This window comes from Acipenser ruthenus, chromosome 25 (genome assembly GCF_902713425.1).
Source record: "Acipenser ruthenus chromosome 25, fAciRut3.2 maternal haplotype, whole genome shotgun sequence".
Classification (NCBI taxonomy): Eukaryota; Metazoa; Chordata; class Actinopteri; order Acipenseriformes; family Acipenseridae; genus Acipenser; species Acipenser ruthenus.
The window spans coordinates 8,067,123-8,092,355 of NC_081213.1; the positions used below are offsets into that span (position 1 = coordinate 8,067,123).

The 25,233-nt window shown below is 41.9% G+C and overlaps 1 protein-coding gene across 5 annotated transcripts in view; it reads right to left on the reverse strand.

The window, feature by feature from the left end:
* LOC117414219 (polycomb protein SCMH1-like) overlaps positions 1 to 25,233 on the reverse strand; it is a 30,909-nt gene continuing 5,676 nt past the window's right edge. For 4 of the 5 annotated variants that reach the window (XM_058999850.1, XM_058999851.1, XM_058999848.1 and 1 more), the window contains exons 6-14: positions 21,559 to 21,647; positions 20,673 to 20,919; positions 9,149 to 9,393; positions 7,189 to 7,315; positions 5,760 to 5,960; positions 4,060 to 4,248; positions 1,623 to 1,802; positions 1,202 to 1,338; positions 1 to 634 (exon numbers count right to left, since the gene is read on the reverse strand). In XM_058999850.1, coding sequence (XP_058855833.1) covers positions 509 to 634; positions 1,202 to 1,338; positions 1,623 to 1,802; positions 4,060 to 4,248; positions 5,760 to 5,960; positions 7,189 to 7,315; positions 9,149 to 9,393; positions 20,673 to 20,919; positions 21,559 to 21,647 — 1,541 coding nt within the window. In that variant the 3' untranslated portion in view covers positions 1 to 508. The remainder of the gene's footprint in view (positions 635 to 1,201; positions 1,339 to 1,622; positions 1,803 to 4,059; positions 4,249 to 5,759; positions 5,961 to 7,188; positions 7,316 to 9,148; positions 9,394 to 20,672; positions 20,920 to 21,558; positions 21,648 to 25,233) is intronic. The other variant, XM_058999849.1, reaches the window with a different exon arrangement.

Genomic DNA, 25,233 nt, shown 5'->3' on the forward strand with positions numbered 1-25,233 from the left:
TTTGGCAGCCTGCCTCATGCGGAGTAAAGCAGCTAGTGTTTACCTGTTTTATTTTATTTGGGTAACAGTCTTACAGAAAAAATATGCATCAGGGCTGTACAGTGTGTTAATAAACAACCTTGATCTTTAAACAGTAATAAAAAACAGTCATAAAGATGGCGTTGACGCCCATCTGTGGTTCCTCGGAATCCCCCCCCCACCCCTCCAAAAAAAAACGATGCAATTATTATTATTATTATTATTATTATTATTATTATTATTATTATTAAAAAGCACTGGGCCGAGCTCTTCTGTACCCACAATCCCGCAGGGCCGGCATGCTACAAAATCCCCAAAGATGTCCATGGTTGAGAGACAAACAGAAAGTGGGTGGCAGGGTCTTGCTCTGAGCTTGGCTGTGACAGTCTCATGTGGTAAACCGTTTTCTTCTGCTTTTTATAATTGTCCCAGCATTTTGATTTGATTGTTTTTTTTTTTTTTTGAAAAGGTATAAAAGTCTTGTGTTCTCTCAGAACTTGCCCTGCTTGATTCTGTCTATGTGGTAGGTGAGTTTGATGGCTGGGCCTAGCTTCAGGCCCATATATTTCATCATCATGTCGCTGCGTAGCAACAGCAGAGCTTTGCCGTCAATCTCCTGCAACACAAACCGACAAGCTGTCACGAAGCAGGAAGACAAAGCAGGAAGCAGATACTAAGACAGAGAGAGACAGGAGGCACCCCTAACTTACACAAAGTTCATTAAGTAGCTTCAACTTCATTTCTTTTTTCTACATTTAAAATTACATTTCCCCAACTATTGTGTTTGCTATCATTTTGAGTGGTTGTGGATCCTCCTGCTCTAATATTGAGCTGCTCTAATACTGAGCTCCAATCATTTGAGCTGCTTTGCAACTTTCTGGAGAATCTGAACTGGAGACCAAAAACCTTCCTTTTCCAAATCATGTGACAATGTGACCTGTCAGCTCTGCCAGCCCCACATACTCTATACTGATACAGACAGAGAGTAGGTTGCGCTGGCGGAGTTAACCCTTTGCTGTCCTATGTCGGACCAGGTCCAACATTACAATTTTCCCTTTCTGGGAAAAAAAAAAAGGGGGGCGGATCTGAGCACTACACATAGCCCCGGCACATCAGGAGTATTAAGAATGGAGTATTAATGACTGTTTGAATCCTAGCTCAGAATGGACAGTGAAAAACATACGTGTTTCCGGAAGAGGTCTGCATGTGGCCCGAGCTGGGGGTCAGTGTCCCGTACGAACTGCATGACGTCCTCCACCGTCCAGAGATTGGGGTCCCTGCTGCTGGAACGAGGGCTGGACCCCAGGAACCGCTCCGAACCTGGGAGGGGTGGCAGCATTACTCGCTAAAGCACTTCACATATGCAGGGGTCTGTGATTGAGATAGTTCTACCTGGAACTTCAAAGAACCAATCTAACCTCCTTCCAAGTCTTAATGTCTTAATCATTAAATGATAGGAGGATGCCATGAGCTAAACCTTGACCTAAACCATGCTGAATCTGAAACTGTGTCTAATTTTGTTACTGACTGCATGGAACTCATTTTTGGAAAAAAGTGGCACTGGCTGGAATGCAAGCTGTAGGTTTGCCAGGGGGGGGACTCACCTCCCGAGCTCAGTCTCCGCAGCGTGGCCGAAGGGCTGCTGCTCTGGTTCAGTGATCTGAAGGGTGACCGGAAGCTCCTGGCCGGACTGGCCTGATTCACAGTGGTCAGCGCAGAGTCCAGACTGTCCAGCCGGTGCTCAGGGAGGCCGGGGAAACCGTTCTCTAGCAGGAATGGTTCTGCTGAGAGAGAGAGAGAGAGAGAGAGAGAGAGAGAGAGAGAGAGAGAGAGAGAGAGAGAGAGAGAGAGAGAGAGAGAGAGAGAGAGAGAGAGAGAGAGAGAGAGAGAGAGAGAGAGAGAGAGAGAGAGAGAGAGAGAGAGAGAGAGAGAGAGAGAGAGAGAGAGAGAGAGAGAGAGAGAGGACAGACTTCATTAACTACCAGCCTCAAATGTGCTGATACTTAACCATGTATTACTTTGATTATTTTAAAGCATGTTTCAAAGGCTTTCAATACAAGATAATAAAATGGACTTAAGCCATTGACATAAGAGGTCAAGTAACCACCATTACTTGAGCTAGAATGACTTCTTCAACAATTCAGATAGTAGAAAAGGACTTCCAAATAATAATTTAAAAAAACAAGGCTGGTTCTCAGATATGGCACAATACAAGTCATGTCCTCACTGTAAAGTATTAGTAGCAACAACACTTACTAACTTTGCAGAGAGTGTCGATCTCGCACTCAGAATGTCTATGATAAAGCATTCTAAATGTTTAAACACAATAATTCTACATAAACACATTAAATACATTAATTAGGCTTTTCATCTGCTTTTTTTATTTTGTTTGAATTACTTCTTAAGTGTTCAGTGGCTACCTCTATTCATGTTAAGTGTGCAAATATAATAGAACACCACATTGCTTCTGTAGTTTTGATTTGTGCATATGAAATCAAAACACTAACTGAAAATCTTGGAAAGTTGTCAAATTAGGCAAATTAGTGATTGTCTAATTTAATTGACAATCATAGAAATTGTTTAAGATGCCTAATTAAAGCACAAAGTGCAACATTTTCACAGGAGTGCCTACTGTTTCTATATCACTGATTATTGACCAAGAATTCTCACACTGAGGTTTTCGTGCAGGTTGGTATATAAAGGATAGAAATGACACATCTTGAGGTGTTCTAATAAATGAGCACACTGCTTTACATTCATACTTTAACATACTGCAGCTCCTCTCCAATCCAAACCCGTAGTTTGTACTGACCTACAATCCGATCCATGCTACTGTATTGAAATGAATGCTCAGAACAGCTGTTGAAACTTCACTATCAGCAGAACATGTACACCGTCTCTGTATTTGTTTCACAAGTCATTAAGGGTCACAAGTCAAGGGTTGATAAGACACTTTTAGTATGGTACAGTTTCCGTACAGTACGCCGAACACATCACCAGTCTGAACAGGGTGTGATTCCATGTGGTTCGGTATAGCGAGAGTCTACTGTATTGGGAATATTTGTAACTAAGCCACTGTTCAAAGCTCTGCAATTAGTTGCTGTTATGTTTTTTTATATGCATTATTTATTTATGATTGAGTGTTTGAAGTTATGGGTCTGATTATATTTTACTGCTGGAAGTGGCACACCTGGTTAAAAGCATAGTAAAGACTAGGTTGAAAAGGAAGAAAATAAAAACAGAAGGCAGACAAAGTACAAAAGCTAGTTCCGAAGAGGTACCTTCTGAAGGGTGGCGTTCGTTTTTGGCCAGTTTGGGGGAGAGGAGGGCGCTGTAGGGTGGGAGTCCTGGGGGCGTCTCTTAAGACTTACTGACTCTCCTCAGACCAGATAGGGGCCCGTCCCCCAAGCTGCTTCTGTCTAGATAGGTCAGCACCCAGCAAGAGGAGGGCAAAGTGAAGCAGGCAGGACCTCAAACACTCAATCATAAAACATGAGAAACACCAACGACAAGAGGCCACTCAGCTCATCTGTACTCGTCTGGCTCCCAGTAGCTGACTGATTTCAATACTTTGTCAAGCTGGGTCTTAATGGATCCATGTTATTCAGCATCAATAACGTGACCAGGTAATCCACTCCATACCTTCATATTACATTCATAACAGCAGACGGTTTGGTTCTTTGTTTTAGTATTCAAGGGTACCATCCATTACCATGGTAACCCAAGGCTTTTACAGTGCTTTTGGCAGCTCTCCACAGTGTTACTCTGTGTCTGTTTTGTGACTGTGAGTACCATCTTTAAACAACTTCAGCGTTCAGTATTTTATTTAGCATTATGAGATGCAATGAATATTTAAAGAGACCTGTTCAAAGACGACACTCGCATTAAAAGATGGTTGCAATGCAGTAAAAATAAGCGTTTTAATACACATGGAAAAAATAAATATACCAGCTATGGTATTTCCATTAATGATGAAACAGCTTCCATTGCTGATATTTCAGTGCTGTCCGTCGCTTGTAGTGGTGTTTGCTGCAGACTCACCTGGGTGGTATGCGGCGCTGTCATACTCCAGGGGGCAGTGCAGCACGGCACTGCTCGGGGTGAAGGGCTGGTTTCCGAACAGGTTGTCACTGCGCAGGTTGTGACACAGCTTCTCCAGGAAGCGCAGAACGTAGGTCACACTGTTCACCGTGGGCAGGGTCAGAGTGTGCTGCTCGTGCTCAAACGAGGCTGGAACACAACAGCAACACGGGGCAGCTCAATGCAAAGTCTAAACCTTCAAACCAGTCGAAGGCAGACTGCTCTACAACTCAGCTTAATACTGCTACATCTCTGTTGTGAACCAATTGCCAAGGCTGTGTTTTTTTTCACGGTTATCACAGATTTCCATGAAATGTACCCAATGCTGTGTAACATGTAGTTCCCTGTGGAAATTCCTATTTCTGAAAGAAGTGTAAATATACATATTTTTTATCGTGTAAAAATAAATACAGCAAAGGTTTGCCTTATTGATGCACTACCTGTTACACTGCATTTAGGAACCTGGCAGCCGGTTTAGTTTGCTTCCTGCCTAGTAAATGATTGAACACACACTGCAGAGAGCTGCACGATTTCTTTAAAATGTCTTCAACGAAAAAGACACCAGCTGCATTGTAATAATTTTGCTAATCACGCTGTCCAGTACAAGGGGACAGTTCATGTGTCTGTTCTTATTTTTTCTTTGATAATTTTTTTTCAAAACGTTTTATCATTTATAGTCCCAATACACTGTAAATTAAATTTAAAATTAAAGTATAAAGCGGACTGAATGCAGTCAACCTTTTCATTAAAGAAGTGTAAGATAATTTAAACGCTGCACAAAAGGTTTGAATGTTTAATCTACTAAACGTAGATTAACAGTGTTTGTCTAAATGAAATGCTGAAATCCCTTAATTGTATTGCCTAATGCTGGAGTGGGGGTTTTAATTGAAACCACTGAGCTGTTCCAGCTGGTATTGAAATGTTAAAAAAATACCAAGACAGAAACTTACAGCTGCCCGTGTGATAGTGCTTTCATGTTAATGCAATTTTGTCTGGGAATGGGTAGACACTATCTTATTGTAGTGCTAAAAATAAACTTTGTAATATATTAAGACACGGTAAGGCTATGTTAAAGTACATTTAGCTACAAATTCTGTTGAATTCTATGATTTGCCGTTGGAGGGAAACATAGGCATTTTAGTTACAATACAACAACAAAGGCATGGAAGGCCTCATTTTTAAAAGTGCTCCCTACCTTCTGTTCTAAACTTGCTTGTACTCAGCTTTCATTTATGCCCTCTCGTTCTCTCTGTGCTAAACGTGAAGTTGTGTCTTGGGTTAACTATCTCTACCTGTTACTATTAGTTATTATTATTAGTTTATTTAGCAGACGCCTTTATCCAAGGAGACTTACAGAGACTAGGGTGTGTGAACTATGCATCAGCTGCAGTCACTTACAACTACATCTCACCCGAAAGACGGAACACAAGGAGGTTAAGTGACTTGCTCAGGGTCACACAATGAGTCAGTGGCTGAGGTGGAATTTGAACCGGGGACCTACTGGTTACAAGCCCTTTTCTTTAACCACTGGACCACACAGCCTCCTATGATTATGATTTGTTATGATTTGTAAAGTGCGCTTTGCTTTAAAAGCAGTGCTGTGTGCAGCGGTGTGTGTGTGTGTGTGCGTGTGTGTGTGTGTGTGTGTGCTCGCGCCTCACCTGAGATGAGCTCTCCTCCGTGGCTCTGCTTCAGGAAGGAGTACACTGTTTTCTGGTGGTGGGCGCAGTCGATGCAGGCCTGGACAGACTGCTGCAGCACCACCGAGGCGCGCGCCGGCCCGAAGTGGTCTGGAAGCTGCTGGACCTTCTTCCGGTCCAGGTGGGGTCCCATATTGCCGTTCTTATTCAGGTACACGCACACTGTCCAATCACAACACACAGCTCCGCTTGACTACGCACATCAGAAAGCAGGTTTCAAGTTGTTCAGTGGCTACCTCTAACCAGTCTCTGTTGTGTCAGTGACTGCAAATTTATTAGCACACCTCAAGATGTGTCATTTGTATCCTTTATATACCTACCTGCATGAAAACCTCTGGGGGTGAGAATTTCAATTTTCGGTTAGTAATCAGTGCTATAGAAACAATAGGTACTCCTGTGTGAAAATGTTAGACCACTTTGTGCTTAAATTAGGCATCTTAAACAACTTCTAAAAAGTCTCATGCATTTTACCATTTGTGGCTATGTGTTCCTTTTTTCTTACTATTTCAAATGTGTGGCCTATTAAAGTCATCAATTAAATTAGACAATCACTAATGGTTTGTCATAGACATTCTCAGTGCGAGATCTACACTCTCTGCAAAGTTAGTAAGTGTAAGTGTAAGCAGCCTTGTGTTTTTAAAGTAATTTTTAATTATCTGAAGTGTTGAAAAAGTAACTATTGCTCAAGTAATGGGGGTTATATCGAAAGCCTTTAAAATGATCAAAGTAATACATGGATAGATTAATCAACACATTTGAGAATCCTCTGATTGAGCTCTCCAAGTGAACAGTTAAAGATTTTTCTGCCAAACTGTTTCATTTTCTACACAGTTTAGCATTTTCTTCTGAAGCCACTGTTTTAAAAAGAGTTTAAACCACTTGGCCTCTAGAGGGTGCTGTAACCCAAGACAATAAGACTCCAGCTACTGTATAAGACTCCAGCTACTGTGCAAAGCAAAATCCCATATCACTGGTATCGGTACTGATGCAATATAGTCATTTACTGATGCAAGAGTTCCTTTATTGCTGAATCTGTACAGCAGAATTAAAGATTATGTCAACGGCACGAATGTGCCCATGGGCACAGCTTTGAGAACCACTGCTACAGCCGATCAGCCCTCTATCCAAGTCTGGAACAGGAACAGCCTTTCAGTACACAACATCCATGTACACAGGGATCCCAGTGCTCACTACAGACACTGCAGTGTCCCCAGTGTTTTAGATCCTACTACTTCACCTGGTAGGCTATTCCATGCATTTCTAACACTGTGTAAAGAAAGTGCTTCCTATCTTCTGTTCCTAAATTTCCAGGTATGCCCTCTTGTTCTACTCTCTGTGCTAAACCTGAAGTGGAGACTTGGGTTAACTTTATCTAGATGGGGTGTCTTACCGGTGGGTGCCTGCAGGGCGGCGCTGGGGATGGTGGCGTTGTCCAGGGGCACAGTGCTGGTGTCTGGTTCGGGGGTGCTGCTGGTTGGGGAGGTGGGTATGGGGTTGGGCACCACCCGAGGTTTCCTCTGTCAACACCAAACACACGAGAGGGAGGCACTTAGAAACAAATAAACAGACTCTCCTACCTTTCAACTAGCTTCAACCTCAGGGTTCACTGCTGTCATTTTTTTTAAAGGGATTTAAACTCGGCACATCCTAGAGGCGTTAGATTCTGCTTAATTTCCTATACCTTTAAGATTGCACAGTTTTAAACTTTACCATATCTGCTGTGTTGGCTGTCACTCAGATCAAGCATTAAAAGCAGCAACAGAGTTCAAAATACAAGACTACAGTGTTGCTGAGTATAAGTACTAAATATTAAACACTGAAAATTGATTTTTTTCTTTAGCGCATTACAGACAGATGCCTACATACAGTACAGTATATTCCACACTAATACTTTCAAGAACGTGCTAAAGAAAAAAACAAATCAACTTTCATCAATGAATAAACTCTTATGTCCATAGTAAATTTCATCTCAACTGAACAAGCAATTCTCTAGACACATGTAAAAATGTAAGTGTGACGTGTAGTGATGTGTAGGCACACATGTATTTACTGAGTAACTCCTTTGTAAATACACAGTAATTAGAGATACTTGTGTTGCCAATCTTTTTACCCCCTGACGTTATCAATAACCTGGGCTAAAGACTGTGATTAGCAAGCTTCACAATTGGGCAAGCCGTTCTCTTGATGTACGTAAAAATGGAAGTGGTAAAAATGTGACAAACACAAGAAAAATTCAGTTGACCTAAACTGCGGGGAATGTAATCGAGTTCCTACAAAACGATTTTCAGTGTGCACAGTGTCTCCCCTTTCCTTTAATTCCACTTCTCACACTGTACATTTTTTTATTTTTATTTATTTATTTCTTAGCAGACGCCCTTATCCAGGGCGACTTACAATTGTAACAAGATATCACATTATACAGATATCACATTATTTTTACATACAATTACCCATTTATATAGTTGGGTTTTTACTGGAGCAATCTAGGTAAAGTACCTTGCTCAAGGGTACAACAGCAGTGTCCCCCACTGGGGATTGAACCCACAACCCTCCAGTCAAGAGTCCAGAGCCCTAACCACTACTCCACACTGCTGCCCTGCAGGCTGGGATTAGTCTAGCGTGGCATGGCACTGCAGATCACACAAACCGAACCTGCTTCTCTCCAGTGCAACCTGAGCGCTGCTGAAAAACATGAATCCTGTTCTTTTTAAAATCGCCCCAACCCATCAATGAGAATCTGTTAGGAAAGTGTACATATTCTCTGCTTTTTATATTAAAAAGTAAGGGCATGGCCATCCTCCTGGAAGGGCTGTTTGTGTTTCAATTTCCTAAACGCTGGTATTAACTGTGAAATTAAGTTATATGATTCAAAAAGGAACTCTTTTATTGAGTATACATGAGAACACGACAAAAAACTTGCTGCAGAGCTGAGTGGAGTCTTTAGACTGGTGCTCATTATGAAGATGCAGGGTAAGGACAGCGCTGCATAGCTGAGAGTGGAGTGTTTAGACTGGTGCTCAGTATTATTAAAGTGCAGGGTAAGGACAGCGCTGCAGAGCTGAGAGTGGAGTGTTTAGACTGGTGCTCAGTATTATTAAAGTGCAGGGTAAGGACAGCGCTGCAGAGCTGAGAGTGGAGTGTTTAGACTGGTGCTCATTATGAAGATGCAGGGTAAGGACAGGGCTGCAGAGCTGAGAGTGGAGTGTTTAGACGGGTGCTCATTATTATTAAAGTGCAGGGTAAGGACAGCGCTGCAGAGCTGAGAGTGGAGTGTTTAGACTGGTGCTCATTATGAAGGTTGCTGGTAAAGACTACAGCCGACAGCGCAGGGCAGTGTGTTTGCTGGTTACCTTGCTGCCTGGTTTGGGCCCTCTCTTCTTGGGTATCTTGACTGGATCCACCGGTTTGCCGGCTGCGCCGTGCTGGCCTGCAGCTCCTTTATGCAGCCAGATCCCTGGCAGTCTCCCTGGCAGTCTACCGCGCGGGCGCCCAGGCTTGCGGCCCCTCTGCCGTGGGGCCCCCCTGCCCGCCGGGTGCATGCTGCTGCGCTCCGAGCTCGACTCCAGGGGGGTGCCGGGGCTCTTGGGCAGCACGACTGAGACAGACAGGATGAGAGAAAGAGAGCGAGAGGGAGAGGGTTACAAACACAGGAACGCTGGCTTGTGGATCTTGGAGATGGGATATTTGTTGCCCTTTCAACCCTAAATCAGACTTGTTGGTTACTAAATATCTTAATGATTGTCCATTTTCTGTTATTTTTATAAAATGAAACTTAAATATATAAAGCTATGGATATTGAAAGGGTAACTATCTGAATATTTTTAGTGCCAATGAATTTAACAAGTGTGTATGACATACATACAGTACATATACCATACATTAAAATACCTTTTGGCATTATCTCTGTGTTTGTGTCACCTAGGGTGGGAGGTTATCTGTCTAAGGTAGGATACAGATTTAAAAACAATTCAGTTAAAACGAACAAAACTTGCACAATATTCTTTTCTTAAGGATATGTTGAAGTCCACTACCTTTCACATTGCAGCCAAGCATTTCATTTTGACTTTAGTGTGTGCATGTCACGTGTATTCTCCAAGTACACAGTGGATGTAGGTCACAGTGATACTGGCTGGTTTAAGTTTGTATTTACTTTGTGTCGGGGGAGTGTAGTAGGTGCAACCACACTTGTTGATGTTATTTTAATAAAAACACACACAGCTTCATCGTATCTCTTCACACCATCTAACAGATATTGTAACCACTAACATCCACCTGGGCAGCATGTTGGACTGCTGGACTCTTGACCGGAGGGTCGTGGGTTCAATCCCTGGTAAGGGACACTGCTGCTGTACCCTTGAGCAAGGTACTTTACCTAGATTGCTCCAGTAAAAACCCAACTGTATAAATAGGTAATTGTATGTAAAAAATAATGTGATATGTTGTAAGAATTGTAAGTCGCCCTGGATAAGGGCGTCTGCTAAGAAATAAATAATAATAATAATAATAGTTAAGTGTCCTTTGCTAGCATGTCAGTAACATACATCCCCTGTCACAACTGAAAATACTTGTGCTAAGGAATGGCTTTATCAAGTTTCATACCTGTTTAACACTGAAACTAGCATATATACTGTACATGCCTCACCCTGCACTGTGGGTGTGCTTTCACTCACTGAGCTGCTGGGGGGGAACCCCACTACATATCTTCAGGGAGAAAGTGCACTTCACTGCAATTTCAAAGGATGCGGGCCGACAAGAAGGGAATTTTGCCTATAAGTGGTGACCAAAATTAAATATTTACTACAGAAGTCGTTCCCCCTTTGATGGAACTACCATAGGGTGCATTTGCAGTAGTGATCTCGTCTAGAGCCTACTGTTTCCCATGTGTACTGAATCCTGTGTAGGCTCACTTTTCCTATTAATTTCCCACATCCAGTAATAAAGTAGAATGGAATCAAAAGTATCACAATATTATAGCTCCTGTGCTTTTCATTTCCTGATTAAATGTTAATATTCAGAAAGTTATAGGCTCTTTGTAGATGGCCATAATCCTGATTACCAGAGCTTTTACTTTTTTATATAGATAGAAATCACAGTGCAAGTACCTCAAGAAAAATACAGTAAACACTGAGCCAGGAATGGGGAAAGTGAACACAAAATAGTCTTCAATGTTCTTTCAGTGTTTATAGGATAAACATTGCTCAAATGTTCTTTGTTTTGGGGATGTTTTATCAGTGTTTATCTGTTAGAACCCTAAACTCAGAAACCATGATTATAATTATTGACACTTGAGAAAAACAAAAGATTCTGATGAAATATGTTTTCATTTAAACGTCCGCTGAACTATTCTGTTTAGCACTTTTTGTTTTGAATAACCTGTTTAAATGTTTAGACTTCGATCTCAGAAAGGTTTTAGGGGAGGGGTCACGAAACAAGCGGGCCAAAAAAAAGTTTTCTTGTAGTCGCAGTTAATCTTTTCTGTTAAATCTATCTGATAAAGAAAGTCAAAATCTACATGCACATATTTTTAATAAATACTTCCAAATCCTGTATCCTGTATTGTCTATATCATTTTTTTCAACGTATTCCTGATAGTTTTTATCTTTTTTTTTTTTTAATCCACACATCATAGGTACATAAACTAGGGAAATACTCTTTTCAACTTTTACTCGGGAGCAGTCAACAGGAGAGATTTTTTCTTCTAAACATCGCAGTGTATCCAGTTCATGTTTCCTCCCGCAACAGTGCTAGTGCCCTGAAATGAGTGCGGTATTGTGGGAAAAAACACTGCAATCCTTAGAATGAAAAACATGTTTCTCCTGGTGAACGCTCCTGAGTAAATGTTGAGAAATGTATTACCCAGATTATTTATGATCCATACTGAATGACTAAAAATTTCAAAGGAGTCGTCAGTACGTCAAAAAATATACGGACGACATGGGACACAGCAGAGCGAATGTAATGTGTTTCTTGTACACAGACCCACGTCAAATGAGGTTCCATGAAGAAAAAGTTTGAGAATGGCAGAACAAAACTCTTACTTGACCTGCTCATGGCTGGCTGCCCCTATCTTTATAAAATAAAATAAAAACATTTCTTCTTTATAACATTCTCAAATTCCTTTGCCACTAGCTTTCTCTTCTTTATTTTCACTGCTTTAAGATGAACCTGTTGATAAGTTTACTTCCTGTGTTCTAAGTAACAGGGTCCTCACCTGACCCTTAAACTTGTGTTCCATGAAATGTTCAGACAGGGTTCTATTTCCTGTAACACAGGAAGGAAGTGAACGAGGAAAGGAAACCGAGCATTGTAGTTGGAGAAAATGGGCTGAAAAGTGAGGATTAAAACTACAAAATAAAAGTAAAACAATAATGGCTTTTAGGAGTGTCGCTATGCTGAAAGGTAATATAGTTTTGGAATACCAAATGTCTCAATTCCAATCCTTAGTTTCATTAGCTACACATGTTCTCAAATAAACGGTTTTGAAAGAAATAGCATTTCAAATCATGGTATCCCACTTCAGTTTCTAGACCTTATTCTCTGGATATCTGTTACACTTCCTGGGTCAATTCACCTCAGCAGTCTTCTGGGTCAAAACATGTTACTGACTGAAAGCATGTCAGTCAATAAAGGAAGTAGCTGATTGGTTATTGACAGGAAAGAAGCCAGTAAAGGGGTGGAGAACAATTTTACCCTTCAGGTGAAATGACCAAGCAAGTGTTACCTGAAGGCAAGGCTTGCAAACAGAGGTATTTCTTTAACCAATCGCAGTGCCAGATATTTTCAAAGAAAAATATTGACTAAAACTGTACTGTAGATCTGAGACCTACATAACGAATGGCAGTGCACAACAGGAAAGATTGATGGGATGATTTTGTTAGCTACAGGCACTTTAACAGCCCAGGCCTATCATAGCAGTCTAGGTACTCTGACTATATCATCATCATCAAAATTATAGATAGAAGCTTAAATTCAAACTTACTGTAAAGTCTTCAAAACAGGTTGCAAAGCCTTTTAAAAGAGTTTGAGATTGAACTGAAAATAAAATAAAAAAAACTCCTGTGAAAGGATCTTGTTATTAAGACGAGAGGACACCCACTCTTGGCAACCAAGATGGTAGCGAGTGAGCGAGGGAGGGAGTGTGTGCATGTGTCTGTGCGAGAGTGTGTAGGAGTCACTGTGCTAGGACTTCCTTCCTCTCTAAACCTCAGCTGCTGCTTTCCGGTTGCCGTAGCAACCTAGTTTGATTTACCGAAATACGAGAACTAAAAGTGACTTACTTTTCTGCAGTTTACAGTTCAATCTGAGATGGTGGAAAAAGGGAACTGTGTCCCCGCAGAACTACTGCAGAGATTGTCATGAATTACTGTACAGCATTTAGATGTGGTTTTAACCCCCTGTAATCCTGGATCCCCAGTGGGTGCATTGTTTCCTATGCTTTATCGAACACAGGCTGCCCACTGCCCTTTTCAACAAGAAAAGGGAGACTGGATTAAAAACATCAGCACTCAATTAAATTACATGGAACATCATTAAAAGGCTCTTCAGCCGAGAAAAAAGAAGGGAAAGAGGGGACTCGATTGAAGTCTTTAAAATCATAAATGGTATAGACACAGTTAACCCAAGACGCTACTTCCACTTTTTACACAGACTTGCATGGAATAGCCTACCAGGTGACATAGTAGGATCTAAAACACCGAACATTTTAAAAAAGACTAGATGCTGTGCTTTTAAATGAGTTCCCCCTCCAGAAGGGGAGAATGGTGTGCTAACAAGAGACGAGCCTTGATGGGGTGAATGGCCTGAATAGTTTTGCACTACGATGTTTAGAAGAAAAACATTTCTTTCTCCTAATGAGCGTTCCCAAGTAAAAGTTTATTCACAATATGTTGAAAGAATTTCCTGCGAAGTGGACCACACGGGTTACAGCAAAGTGAAGTACTGTGTTTCTTGTAACACTGCAGGGGGTTCTGGAACACTTTCACACTCATAGTTAGGAGTATGTGTGTACCCAGTATAGTTCAGTATAACACAGAGTTGTGATCCTAAGCTCTCAGTCCTAAAGGGCAGCCTCACCCTCACAGCCCTGGGAGGGCAGGCTTTGGCTGGGCGCCCTTTTGGCAGCGAGCTGGAGAATAATCTAATCGAGAAAACTAGCTGTGTGCCAGAGGCAGGGGAAGAGAGCAAATAAAAAAAAGAACAAAGCTTTTCACATCTATTTTGCTGAAAATGAAAAAAACAAACTGTCTTATAGAATGTGCGAAAGCATAGACCACCTCTTCCTGAACAGGCAGTCTACGAAAATAGACTTCTTTTTTTTAACTTTCGTTTAGCTTGATAAGAAACATCCTTTTGTTTTGACACGGCCCTCACACAGTCACAAGAGGCCCCTTTGCTTGTCAGCTTTGCCAGTGGCAACTCGCTAAGATCTAAAAACAATACGCCTTCCTCCTTTTGACCCCTATAAAGACTTATTTATCAGTTTACTCGATAACATTGGGCAACACTAGACTGAAGGGTTTATATGCACCATTTGTGAACTAGTGCAGGGACTGGGAGGGAGGCAGGCAGCGTGGTCTAGTGGTTAGAGCTTAGCGACTGGGAGGGAGGCAGTGTGGTCCAGTGGTTAGAGCTGAGGGACTGGGAGGGAGGCAGTGTGGTCCAGTGGTTAGAGCTTAGGGACTGGGAGGGAGGCAGTGTGGTCTAGTGGTTAGAGCTTAGGGACTGGGAGGGAGGCAGTGTGGTCTAGTGGTTAGAGCTTAGGGACTGGGAGGGAGGCAATGTGGTCTAGTAGTTAGAACTTAGGGACTGGGAGGGAGGCAATGTGGTCTAGTAGTTAGAACTTAGGGACTGGGAGGGAGGCAGTGTAGCCTAGTGGTAAGAGCTGAGGGACTTGGGGGCAGTAAAGCAGTGTGGCTTAGTGGTTAAAGATGAGGGACTGAGAGGAAGGCAGGTTGGCATTACAGAAGTTACTCTAAAAGACGAGTGTTGTATAACAGTATTACGTGAATGCCTCAAAAATAAAGCAAGCCATTTACAATTACCCATTCCCACTCACCCAAACCAGTAATCAACTGAACTACACCTACGACTGTGCCTAGCAGCTATTTAATCAATACACTGAAGCAGTCCTCACTCTAGAACTGAATGCAAAACTCTCAGCCTTTTGTATTGAATAGTCTGCAGTACAATCAGTGGCTGTTTAAGGTAGCGATTAAGTGGGCATGCTGCAGAAAGCAAGGCAGAACTTACAACAAACCAAGTAAAGTGGATAAATATTTCATCTTGTGCCTAAACAATCATACATTACCGACCAATACTGTGTGGTATGAATCACCTAACCCAGCTTCGTTTGTTCCAATGGGAGGGGGCAGCAGTGTATAAAGAGGAAACCCCTTAAAAACCACATGCCATTTCCAGACTGGAAATAAGATTTCTAAGAAACTTAAATAAAGTTCTAATCAACACTCTGCAGCCTGCCAAACTGACACCCGTCTGCCTACAACACAATTACTTCTCTAAAATCTTTCAGTAGCTTTATTACCATTTAAATGGAAGCTCTTATGCTCTCTCCACAGCCTCCCTTTGCTCTGTGCTGGTGGAGCAGAGAAATAGAAAGGGATGCTCTTATACTCTCTGAACATCTTTCATCCTGTTCTTTCTCTGCTGCACCAGCAGAGCGGAGGGAGGCTGTTAACTGAGTATAAGAGCTGCTCTTTCTCCCCTCCACCAGCGCCGATAGGTTATTCAGAGAGTAGAAGAGCCTCTCTTCATTTCTCTCCCTCTCTAGTTTGAAAAGATCTGTTCTGTTTTATTTGCTCTCTTCCCATGCTAAGCTAGTTTCCTTCACTAAATTCCCCAGCCCTCTGCTAAAAGGGCTCTCAGCCAAAGCCTGTCCCCCCTGGGCTGCGAGGGTAAGGCTACCCTGGGGAGCCGGCCTGCTGCTTTCTTTAGGACCCCGAGCTCAGGATCACAACTCCTGCCTGTGGCCGGTTGCGTGTGCAGGCTACAATCCGTAACCGGGTCATAGATGTATGTGTCATTGTAGTTGCTACGGTTTCCACACATACCTACTGACTGTCGCAATGTAGGGACTAAATAAACTGTGCAAGAAAGAAAAAATACTGAATGAACTTCGTGTCTGTTATAAAATGGCAAGAATAGAGGGAGCAATCTCATTGAACACCTTGGAGTGTTACTGCTTTCACAGATCTATCAGCTTTGTTCAAACGTTTAGTAGTAGTGAACTTGACACCCCTACTTCTGTCTAGCACATCCCTTGTTAGCACACCATTCCCCACTGCTGAGGTCTAATTTTAAAGACTTCAATCAAGTCCCCTCTTTCCCTTTTTTTTTCCAGGCTGAAGAGAGGTAATTCTTTGAACCTGTCCTCATAGCTCATGTCATTAAGTCCTGGGATCAGCCTAGCTGCCCTTCTCTGTACTGGGCCTTGAGTCTTACTTCCCAGCAGTCACTACCATGACTGTAAATACCAAAGAGTTTTATTAAAATAGTATGGCTTGTTTGTAATACAGAAAAACATCTTTAAACGTTTAACTGCTAAACAGCACGCTGTGCCAGGATTAAAACAGCAGCTTTATGTCGCTCGATTAACCCCTTAAGGTACACAAGGAATTGAGCAGTTCTTCAAACGGTTTCTTCTTAAAATACATTTAGGATGACCAGATCCAACCTGTCAGTATATTTTAAACCCTGTTTCGTGCACCTCAAAGAATAAAGTTAGCATTTTACATCCCTGTACATTTAATTCTTCATATAAAAAAATAATAATTGTGCAGTGACAAATATAGATTGGGGTTATTATTGCAGAGTAGTAAAACCTGGTTTAATCCGATTCGCTGTGACATCTCCCAAGGAGACTGTAATCCCACATGACCAGACAGAGGCAGTGTGTTTTAAAGAGACTTATTTGGTTTGTAGACATGCTGTTACAACCTGTATGTATCAAAAACATCTTAAAGCCGACACTTTTCATCTGGTGCATCAGGACAGGCAGTAAAAGACTAAAACACGATAGTAAACAGGCATGCCATACAACAATCCACTCCAGCAACTACAAAGCAACAAGCAAACAGACTCCCTACTGTACCTGCCTGGGAATCCCTGGTTCATGTGAAGCGCTGAGTTCGTTCTGTGCGCGTTTCCCCTCGCCTCCTCTAAAACAAGCCAAAGTGAAACCCAAACTCCCTTCCCCACTGTACTGTGCAACAGCTGGCCTGGCAGCGGCTCCGTAACCAGCCCCACGGGGACAGCCTACTCTGAGGCTCTTCTTCCTTTCTTTACTTTCTTTTTTCTGCTAAGAAAATGCTGAAATGACATACGAGGGAGACTGTCTATCTGCTTGTGCCAGACCCCAGTTTGCACCCTCTGCCAAAAAGACAAAGGTTAGTTGTGTATTAACCAACACCCCCACCCCCCCACCCCTCGCTCTGTGCCCAGACACCCCCTGCCAGCTGGGATCATGCCAAGGCCTAGCCTCCATCCTGAAACATTCCTGGCTGCCCAGAGAACTGAAATATCAGCTTTAAGGATTCACGCTTAGTTCAGGCCAAAGACTCTTTTTATCACTTCTCTCACTTAATTCAATTTAATTTAATCCAATCCTGCTTTACTGCCTCGGCCATAAACTAGGATTGCCAAAGCTATTACCTTCAGTGTACCTTTAAAACCTTTCTCAGTACTGGAGCACTGTACACAGTGTCTCTCTCTCACACACACAAACACACACACACAAATAGACTACAAAAGACTTTTCTGTACTAGAGATTGAGAATAATAGGCACAAAACAGAATAAACTCCCCCTCTCACACACGCCTCCTGAAAAAATAGCAGCATCTGGTGGAGAAAAGAAAGCATGCCCTATCTCCCGCCTCACACTGCAGTTAAGGGCTTCCTGTCACATTTTTTGAATATCTACAGGCAAAACTATTAAGACAGAAAAATATAGTATCAACTGTAAACAATGCAGGTGAGTTTTTAGAGGTCCTCATTAAAAGACGGGGACCCTTATGCAGTGAACATGTCCATCCGTCTCTCCATGTCACACTCTACATGATAAGCACGATAACTGCCTTGATTTTGCACAATCTTCACCAGCCTTCTATAGAAGTTTCACATTGCATTTGGCTATAGCCTGATGAACTACATTTTTTACAAATACATTTACTACTGGCAGAGAAGGGCTTTTTCTTGATCACCAGAGAGAATCATAGAATACAGTTGTGTACCAGGTATGTGTTCGCCAGGAGAAATAGAATTTCATGTTTCCTCTTGCAGAAATGCTGCTGTTTTTCTGTTCTCAGAATACGGCCCTGTGATAGAGTCCTGGTATACTTGCCTCAGGTGGCCGAGGAGAACACAGACGAGACTGAGATAGAGATTGACGTTGATACGCCGACACAGGCGCACAGGATTTAATCAATAAACATAAACAAAAAAAGTAAACAATAATGTCATGTGACGCTACCAGCGATGGCAGCGCACAGAGGACGATACATGACTGTACAAACACTCAAAATAAAACACAATACAACAAACTATAAATCAAACGGCAGGCCTTGCAGCAGCCCCGATCACAGTGATCGCTATGTTTTTATACTGACGCTCCGCTGAGACACGCCCACCTGCCTGCTGGAACAGTCATTGCTTTCAGCAGCTGCTGCACACAGACAGGTAATCGTCCACGGCGGAGCGCAACATCAATTAAACTGTTAATTAAATCAATTTACAACAAATAATGCAAAAATATACAATAAAACTACATATTTCCCATGTGTAGGGCTTCAGCCCTGCCACAGGCCCTCATTTCAATAAGAGCACCAGTAACGTGGCACAATCTAAATACACTACGGTGCTCGGGAGAGAAATTCTCTCCCTCCTGGCAAATGCTCAATTGAAAGTCGAGAAATGTATTTTCCAGCTGAACAGTGATGTTGATTAAAAATATCAAAACAAATCAGGAGTACGTTGAAAAACATGTCATTTAACAGCTTCAATTGTGTGGGAAAGCTTTCAGAATGAGGTAATGAGCGAGGCTGAAGATTAAACAAATTCCTCAAAAAATGAGCACACTAAAAACTTCCAATTACAAACAGCAAAAACACATGCTGTGCTGGGCTATTACTGGCCCCTCCCTTCTTCCATCCATTAAGTTTTCTTTTTCTTGCTCTCTCGGTTGCTATTTTTTTTCACTCTCCTCGCCCCCCATATTATAGTGCTAGCAGATGTTTTCAGGCCAGTCTCACAGTCCCTAATTTGCAAATGGAAAATCCACCGCACATCAATTCAGCCTGGTCCCTCCTGTCTGCTTGAGTTTGAACTGGCTTTAACCGTTCAATGAAGTGTTACAGAACGATGTCACCTTACCGTTGCTATGTCCCCGTGTTGTCTTTTTCACAGCGTTATATTTTTAAACATATTGCCGACTCTTTTGAAGTTTTTATTTATTGGGCAAAGCATTTCTCAATATTTACTCGGGAGCGTTCGCCAGGAGAAATAAAAAACCTCTCTTTAACAATCGCAGCGTCTCCAAATCACACTCCCTCTTGCAACAATGTTGTTTTTTTTGTTCCAGCAATACGCCCCTCACTGCACACACTGCAATGTTTCCATTTTCTCGAGCACAGGCATTGATGTCGCATCAGGAATCAGCAAACTGGAATAAATAGTTCAGAAATAGCTTGACTGAATAGTCAGATGATGCTAATTAGTTTACTTTCTATCTTGACATGTCACTCAGTTTGTGTTAAACGTACAAGATGTACCGCCCCTAATGACTCCCCCCAGCTCACTGTAAAGAGCAAAACCCTGCAAAGGGCAAAAGCTTCTCCTTCCAGAGTCGCCCCAGAGGGTAAAACTCAAAATCTATGGATCGACAAATGAACAAGATCACAATTTGAGATAGACATGAAAAGGGAACAAAATTAGACGAAACAAGTTGTTTTGATCACAGTTTAAGTAATTTTACTTGGAAATGTTTTTTGTTTTTTTTAAGTTTAGATACCATCACAACTGGATTACCGTTTTTTAAGACATATCTAAAAATGTCAGTGACCTACTATACATAGTCTGTACATATCCCTGTGAAGTTATGCACCAATCAGGATTAGTATTATAAACAGCCTAATAACATCTTGATATGAATCGTGAACATGCAGTGTTTTACAACATGTGAAACACAAAGGCTACAGAGACTAAAGGCCTGCGCACACTAACCGACCCGGTTGGACAAGATCTAAAGAATTGTGACACTGACAGATCTCCGTACAGGGTGGCCTCTGAACCCACCGCCCCCTGGTCACAGAACGGATGTGAAGACAGGCCAGTAATGGTCAACCAAGCTACGCTGAAATAGCGGGGCAGGCTGGTTATATACAAATCTGCAGTTACGTTGGACATATCTGCAATAGGCATTCATATCAAATAACTACAAATGAATTTTTACATAGGGATGGATTAAAGATACAGATGGTCCAATGCTTTGCTACTGATTGCTATGTACAGTGAAGAAAAAAACGTCAATGCCTTGTTTCCTGTGGTCCGTTTCTGGTATTACACATACACAAAAGACTATCTGTATTGTATGCAATTAATAACGAAGAGGGGGAATAGGGATGGCCCTGGTTTTGGGTTATTAAAAACAGATAAAAGTAAGAGGGAAGGGGAGGGATGGGGGGTGCCCTACCTTTGGGGTTTTGTACAGAGACAGGAGTGGAGTGGGGTATCTTTCCACTGGTGTCAGGCAGTAGTAGGTTTGTATAGAGAGGTGGGGGGCAGGTGGAGTAGGGAGGAGGGAGTGCAGGTTTGTACAGAGAGGCAGGGCAGGGGGAGTGTGGAGGAGGGAGGGGAGGTCCTACCCTTGGTCCCAGGTGGCTGCAGGTTATCTCCGGTCAGCACACACCAGCCCACAGGGAAGATGTCACGGGAGTCGTAGCGGCAGTAATAATCGAAGGCTCCTCTCCAGCCATCGAAGGTGACCAGCACCTCGCTCCCTCGCACCTCCCCGATGGTGGCCGGGCAGATGAAGTGAGGGTTCTTGCGGTCCACCGCCTCCAGCTTCATGCCCACCTTGAAGGAGTTCTGAGCCGGGGCAGGGGGCTCCTGCTGTGGGTGAGAGGAAGGGAGAGTAGGGTGAGCGATACACAACACTAACATTGAAACTGGGTGAGCGATACACAAGTTAAACTTAAAACAAACTAGAAAACAACTGATCTCGAGCACTCAACTGACTATGGTAACCACTTGACGAGACATCTCCTTTCAACATTGCTTTTTACATTTCACTCCTGCATTTTATCAGTGTCAATCAAAGTGAACTGCATGGGAGGTACCCTTTGCACCAGTGACTGATCCACTGGTGTGCATTCGCAATCGCTTGCACTTGATTGCAAGCATAGCCTACTTGAATCTGCAGGTACATAGCTAAATAGTGCCTCACATTTACATGCGCTTCGCTAAAAGGATGCATCAGTTGGTTTTTCCTACTCATGTTGCATCTTGTGTAACTCCATCGTCATAGTGCATGAAGTCAGGTGTCACCGTTATATTTAACGCATACAAATCTGGAAAAGATTTTAATCCCAAAATCAACGCATCAATCTCGTACCGACAATTACACAGGTTTGGTCAAGAGAAGTACAATATGAAATACACAAGTCTGTTTAATTCATTTCCATACGACTGCCATGCAGATCAGGTGCGCAATTGCCTTTAGTTTGTAACAAGTCAAGTGATAATAAATACCTTGTGGAATATCCGGACAGGCGCCATCTCGGCTCCGTTTAGCGTCTTTAAAAGGAACATCGGCCAGGAGGAAGCGTTTAGCCGGAAGCCTAAGATACAGCAAGCAGACAGAGCCAGCAGCAGCGATACTGTTAAAAACATTGATTTAAAGCACTAACAGCTCTCCTTTACTGGCCTTGCAGAAGCAATCAGTATACAGTATGTAGGATGTATAATAGTAACACACATCCCAACATTGGACCAATCACATTGTGATGAAATAGATCACCAGTATGCACATGGAAAAAAGGTGACTTTCTATTGAATAGACCCTTATTCTGCTACTCGTAATGACTTGAGGTAAAGAATGTCCTAACCATGTGATCACATACTGGATCAGCGGTTTTCTAGACGCATGTTCAAATACATAGTGTGTGGCTCCTCTACAGCCCTGTCATTGGGGTTAACAATCCATTTACATCAAACTAGAACTGAAGACGAATACATTGTAAGACAGGGTCATCTTACAATAGAAAAAAGTATTTTGTGGGTAAAAACTAAATGTCAGCCCTTTCAATATTAGCATAAAACCTTCTCAGTATTCAAGACCTGTTTGGAGTCACTCTGCTCTGCAAGTGTTCAAGCACAGCTAAACAGCACCCCCTAGGGGTCAGATTCAACGTGCTGCTTTATTTCCAAACAGGATTTAAAGATGACCTGCGTACTCACCGGCTGATCCGTACGTTCGAAATGATTTGAAGGTTTTGCTTTTAACCTACAAGGCATTGCTTGGCTTGGACCCTCACCCCTCCCTGCCCGGGCTGGACACTGGTCACCTTGTGGTCCCTGTATTCCTTTTTTGAGTGTTTGAGATGCAGATTCTGTTTGTTTGTTTTTAATCCTAGGCTTTAGATTTATGTGGTTGACCTAGCTCTTGGTCAGGAGGTAGCACTGGGCTCTTTTATGCATGTATTCATGTGTGTGTAAATTGAAGCACTGAAGATCACATTTGTACTTAGGTCAGTATAGATAACATGCAAGGTATCCATGAACTCAAATTTGTACATTTGTTAGTTCATTTCAGAATATTTTTACTGATTAAAAAGATTCTTTATAGGGCATTTTAACAAGTGTAAAATAAAGTGTAAAATGCATTTGTAGATCAAGAGCACCCAATGCTGTGCACCACATATTATTATGATTATTATTATTATTATTATTATTATTATTATTATTATTAATAATACCGTGTAACAAATGTTATTTTTTTTTTTGTTCCTGGGTAGTAAGTGTTATTTCCTAATTGTTTATGCCTCAAAAGTATAGAAAATGGCTATTATTCCCCACAAACTTTGCTTTTGTGACCAGGACAGTGATATTTTGAAATTTACCTATTTCCAATGAGAAAACGGGCGACTGTGTCTTTTCGTTCACATAAAGTCAGAAAAAAACAACATATGAATCCAAATTAACATGTATTTATACTAAAGTAATACAAAAATGACTACAAAAGATTTAGAAGTGAGTAGTTTTTCGAGATTTACGATTATACTGTAAATCAGTTTCACGAATCAGCCCCCAAATGTAGTCTCCTATCATGTTCTCGTTATACTGTCCTTCATTGACAGCTCATCCAGGAGCCTCAAAGCCGTGCTGCTCCATAATGGTAACAAGTACCCGTCTCTTCCCCTGGCTCACTCGGTGCACCTCAAAGAAGATTACAACAGCATCAAGACCTTGCTGGACGCCTTGAAGTACGATGAGTACGGCTGGGACCCCCGGAAGGTGCTGATGCCACCACTGCACATCAAATTGGGCCTTATGAAACAATTTGTCAGAGCTCTAGATAAGGAGTCGGCAGCCTTCAAGTACCTTCAAGACTTCTTCCCTAAGCTGTCTGAGGCAAAGGTCAAAGCCGGTGTCTTCGTCGGAAAACAGATAAAGAAGATCCTGGAGTGCAATGAATTCCCCAAGAAGCTCACTAGTCAGGAGAAAGCGGCTTGGAACAGCTTTGTCGCAGTGGTTCGGGGCTTCCTAGGCAATCACTAGGCCGAAAACTATGTGGAGCTGGTTGAGACTCTGGTGAAGAACTACGGCACAATGGGCTGTAGGATGTCCCTCAAAGTCTATATCCTTGATGCTCATCTTGATAAATTCAAGGAGAACATGGGAGCGTACTCGGAGGAGCAAGGCGAGCGCTTCCACCAGGATATACTGGACTTTGAACGCCGCTACCAAGGACAGTATAATGAGAACATGATGGGAGACTACATTTGGGGGCTGATTTGTGAAAGTGATTTACAGTATAATCGTAAATCTCGAAAAACTACTCACTTCTAAATCTTTTGTAGTCATTTTTGTATTACTTTAGTATAAATACATGTTAATTTGGATTCATATGTTGTTTTTTCTGACTTTATGTGAACAAAAAGACACAAATTCGCCCATTTTCTCATTGGAAATAGGTAAATTTCAAAATATCACTGTCCTGGTCACAAAAGCAAAGTTTGTGGGGAATAATAGCCATTTTCTATACTTTTGAGGCATAAGCAATTAGGAAATAACATTTACTACCCAGGAACAAAAATTGTGTTACATAGTGTAATAATAATAATAATATTCCCCTGTCCGGCAACACATAATGTACTATATATGAAAAATTCTGGTTTGTGAGGCTAGATTTAAATAGAGGGATGGCTAAGCAGTGTATCACATGTAAGGCTACGATTTTGGCGCGGTAATTTTTAGTACATTTCATGGGCGAGCTTTTAATAGTACATCAAAACCAATATTATAAAGACTATTGCTTTTGACTGCTGACAAGTTTAAATGTTACTTTAGAGTACAAAATTTAGTTAAGAGTTTCCCACGACTGAAACGGCACTTTGTAAAGAAAGCCTCTGCAAGTCCGTAAACTTCTGTTCCCTGATGCATTTGTTCTTGTCTTAACAGAAAACAGCTCACGCACCGTTTTTTGTAGAGCTGTCTTTCCTACTGCAGATTCAATGGCTTATAGCATAGGGCAACTGTGTGGAGTAGTGGTTAGGGCTCTGGACTCTTGACCGGAGGGTTGTGGGTTCAATCCCACATGGCGGACACTGCTGCTGTACCCTTGAGCAAGGTACTTTACCTAGATTGCTCCAGTAAAAACCCAACTGTATAAATGGGTAAATGTATGTAAAAAAAAAAGTGGTATCTTGTAACAATTGTATGTCGCCCTGGATAAGGGCGTCTGCTAAGAAATAAATAATAATAATAATAATTGTAGCTTCCGTTTATGTAAAGCGCTTTCAATATGTTTGTCACAGCTTGCTTTTCTTTTCGTTAGCAATCCACAGGAACATTACATGCAGAACAAAACATCCTACCACCACTTTCATGAAATGTCCACATTGGCTATTTTTCACTTCTCTGCTTAGCAGTAATATTTGCCACTTTGCTTGCACGTTTGTCGCCTTTTTATCCACAACCAAACAATTTACAGATACTCGCCGATTTGTATTTTCAGTACATGACTGCATTTTTCACAGAAATAAAGGAAGCGCCTAAATCAAATGTGTTTTTACATCCATTTCCAAGATTTCACAGATTACTCAAATTCCCGATTTCTGTGATCTCCGTGACAAAATTGAGCCCTTAATCATGTGTGACACAGAAATGAGCATTACAGAGTTAAGAATGCTTGTTACAAATGAA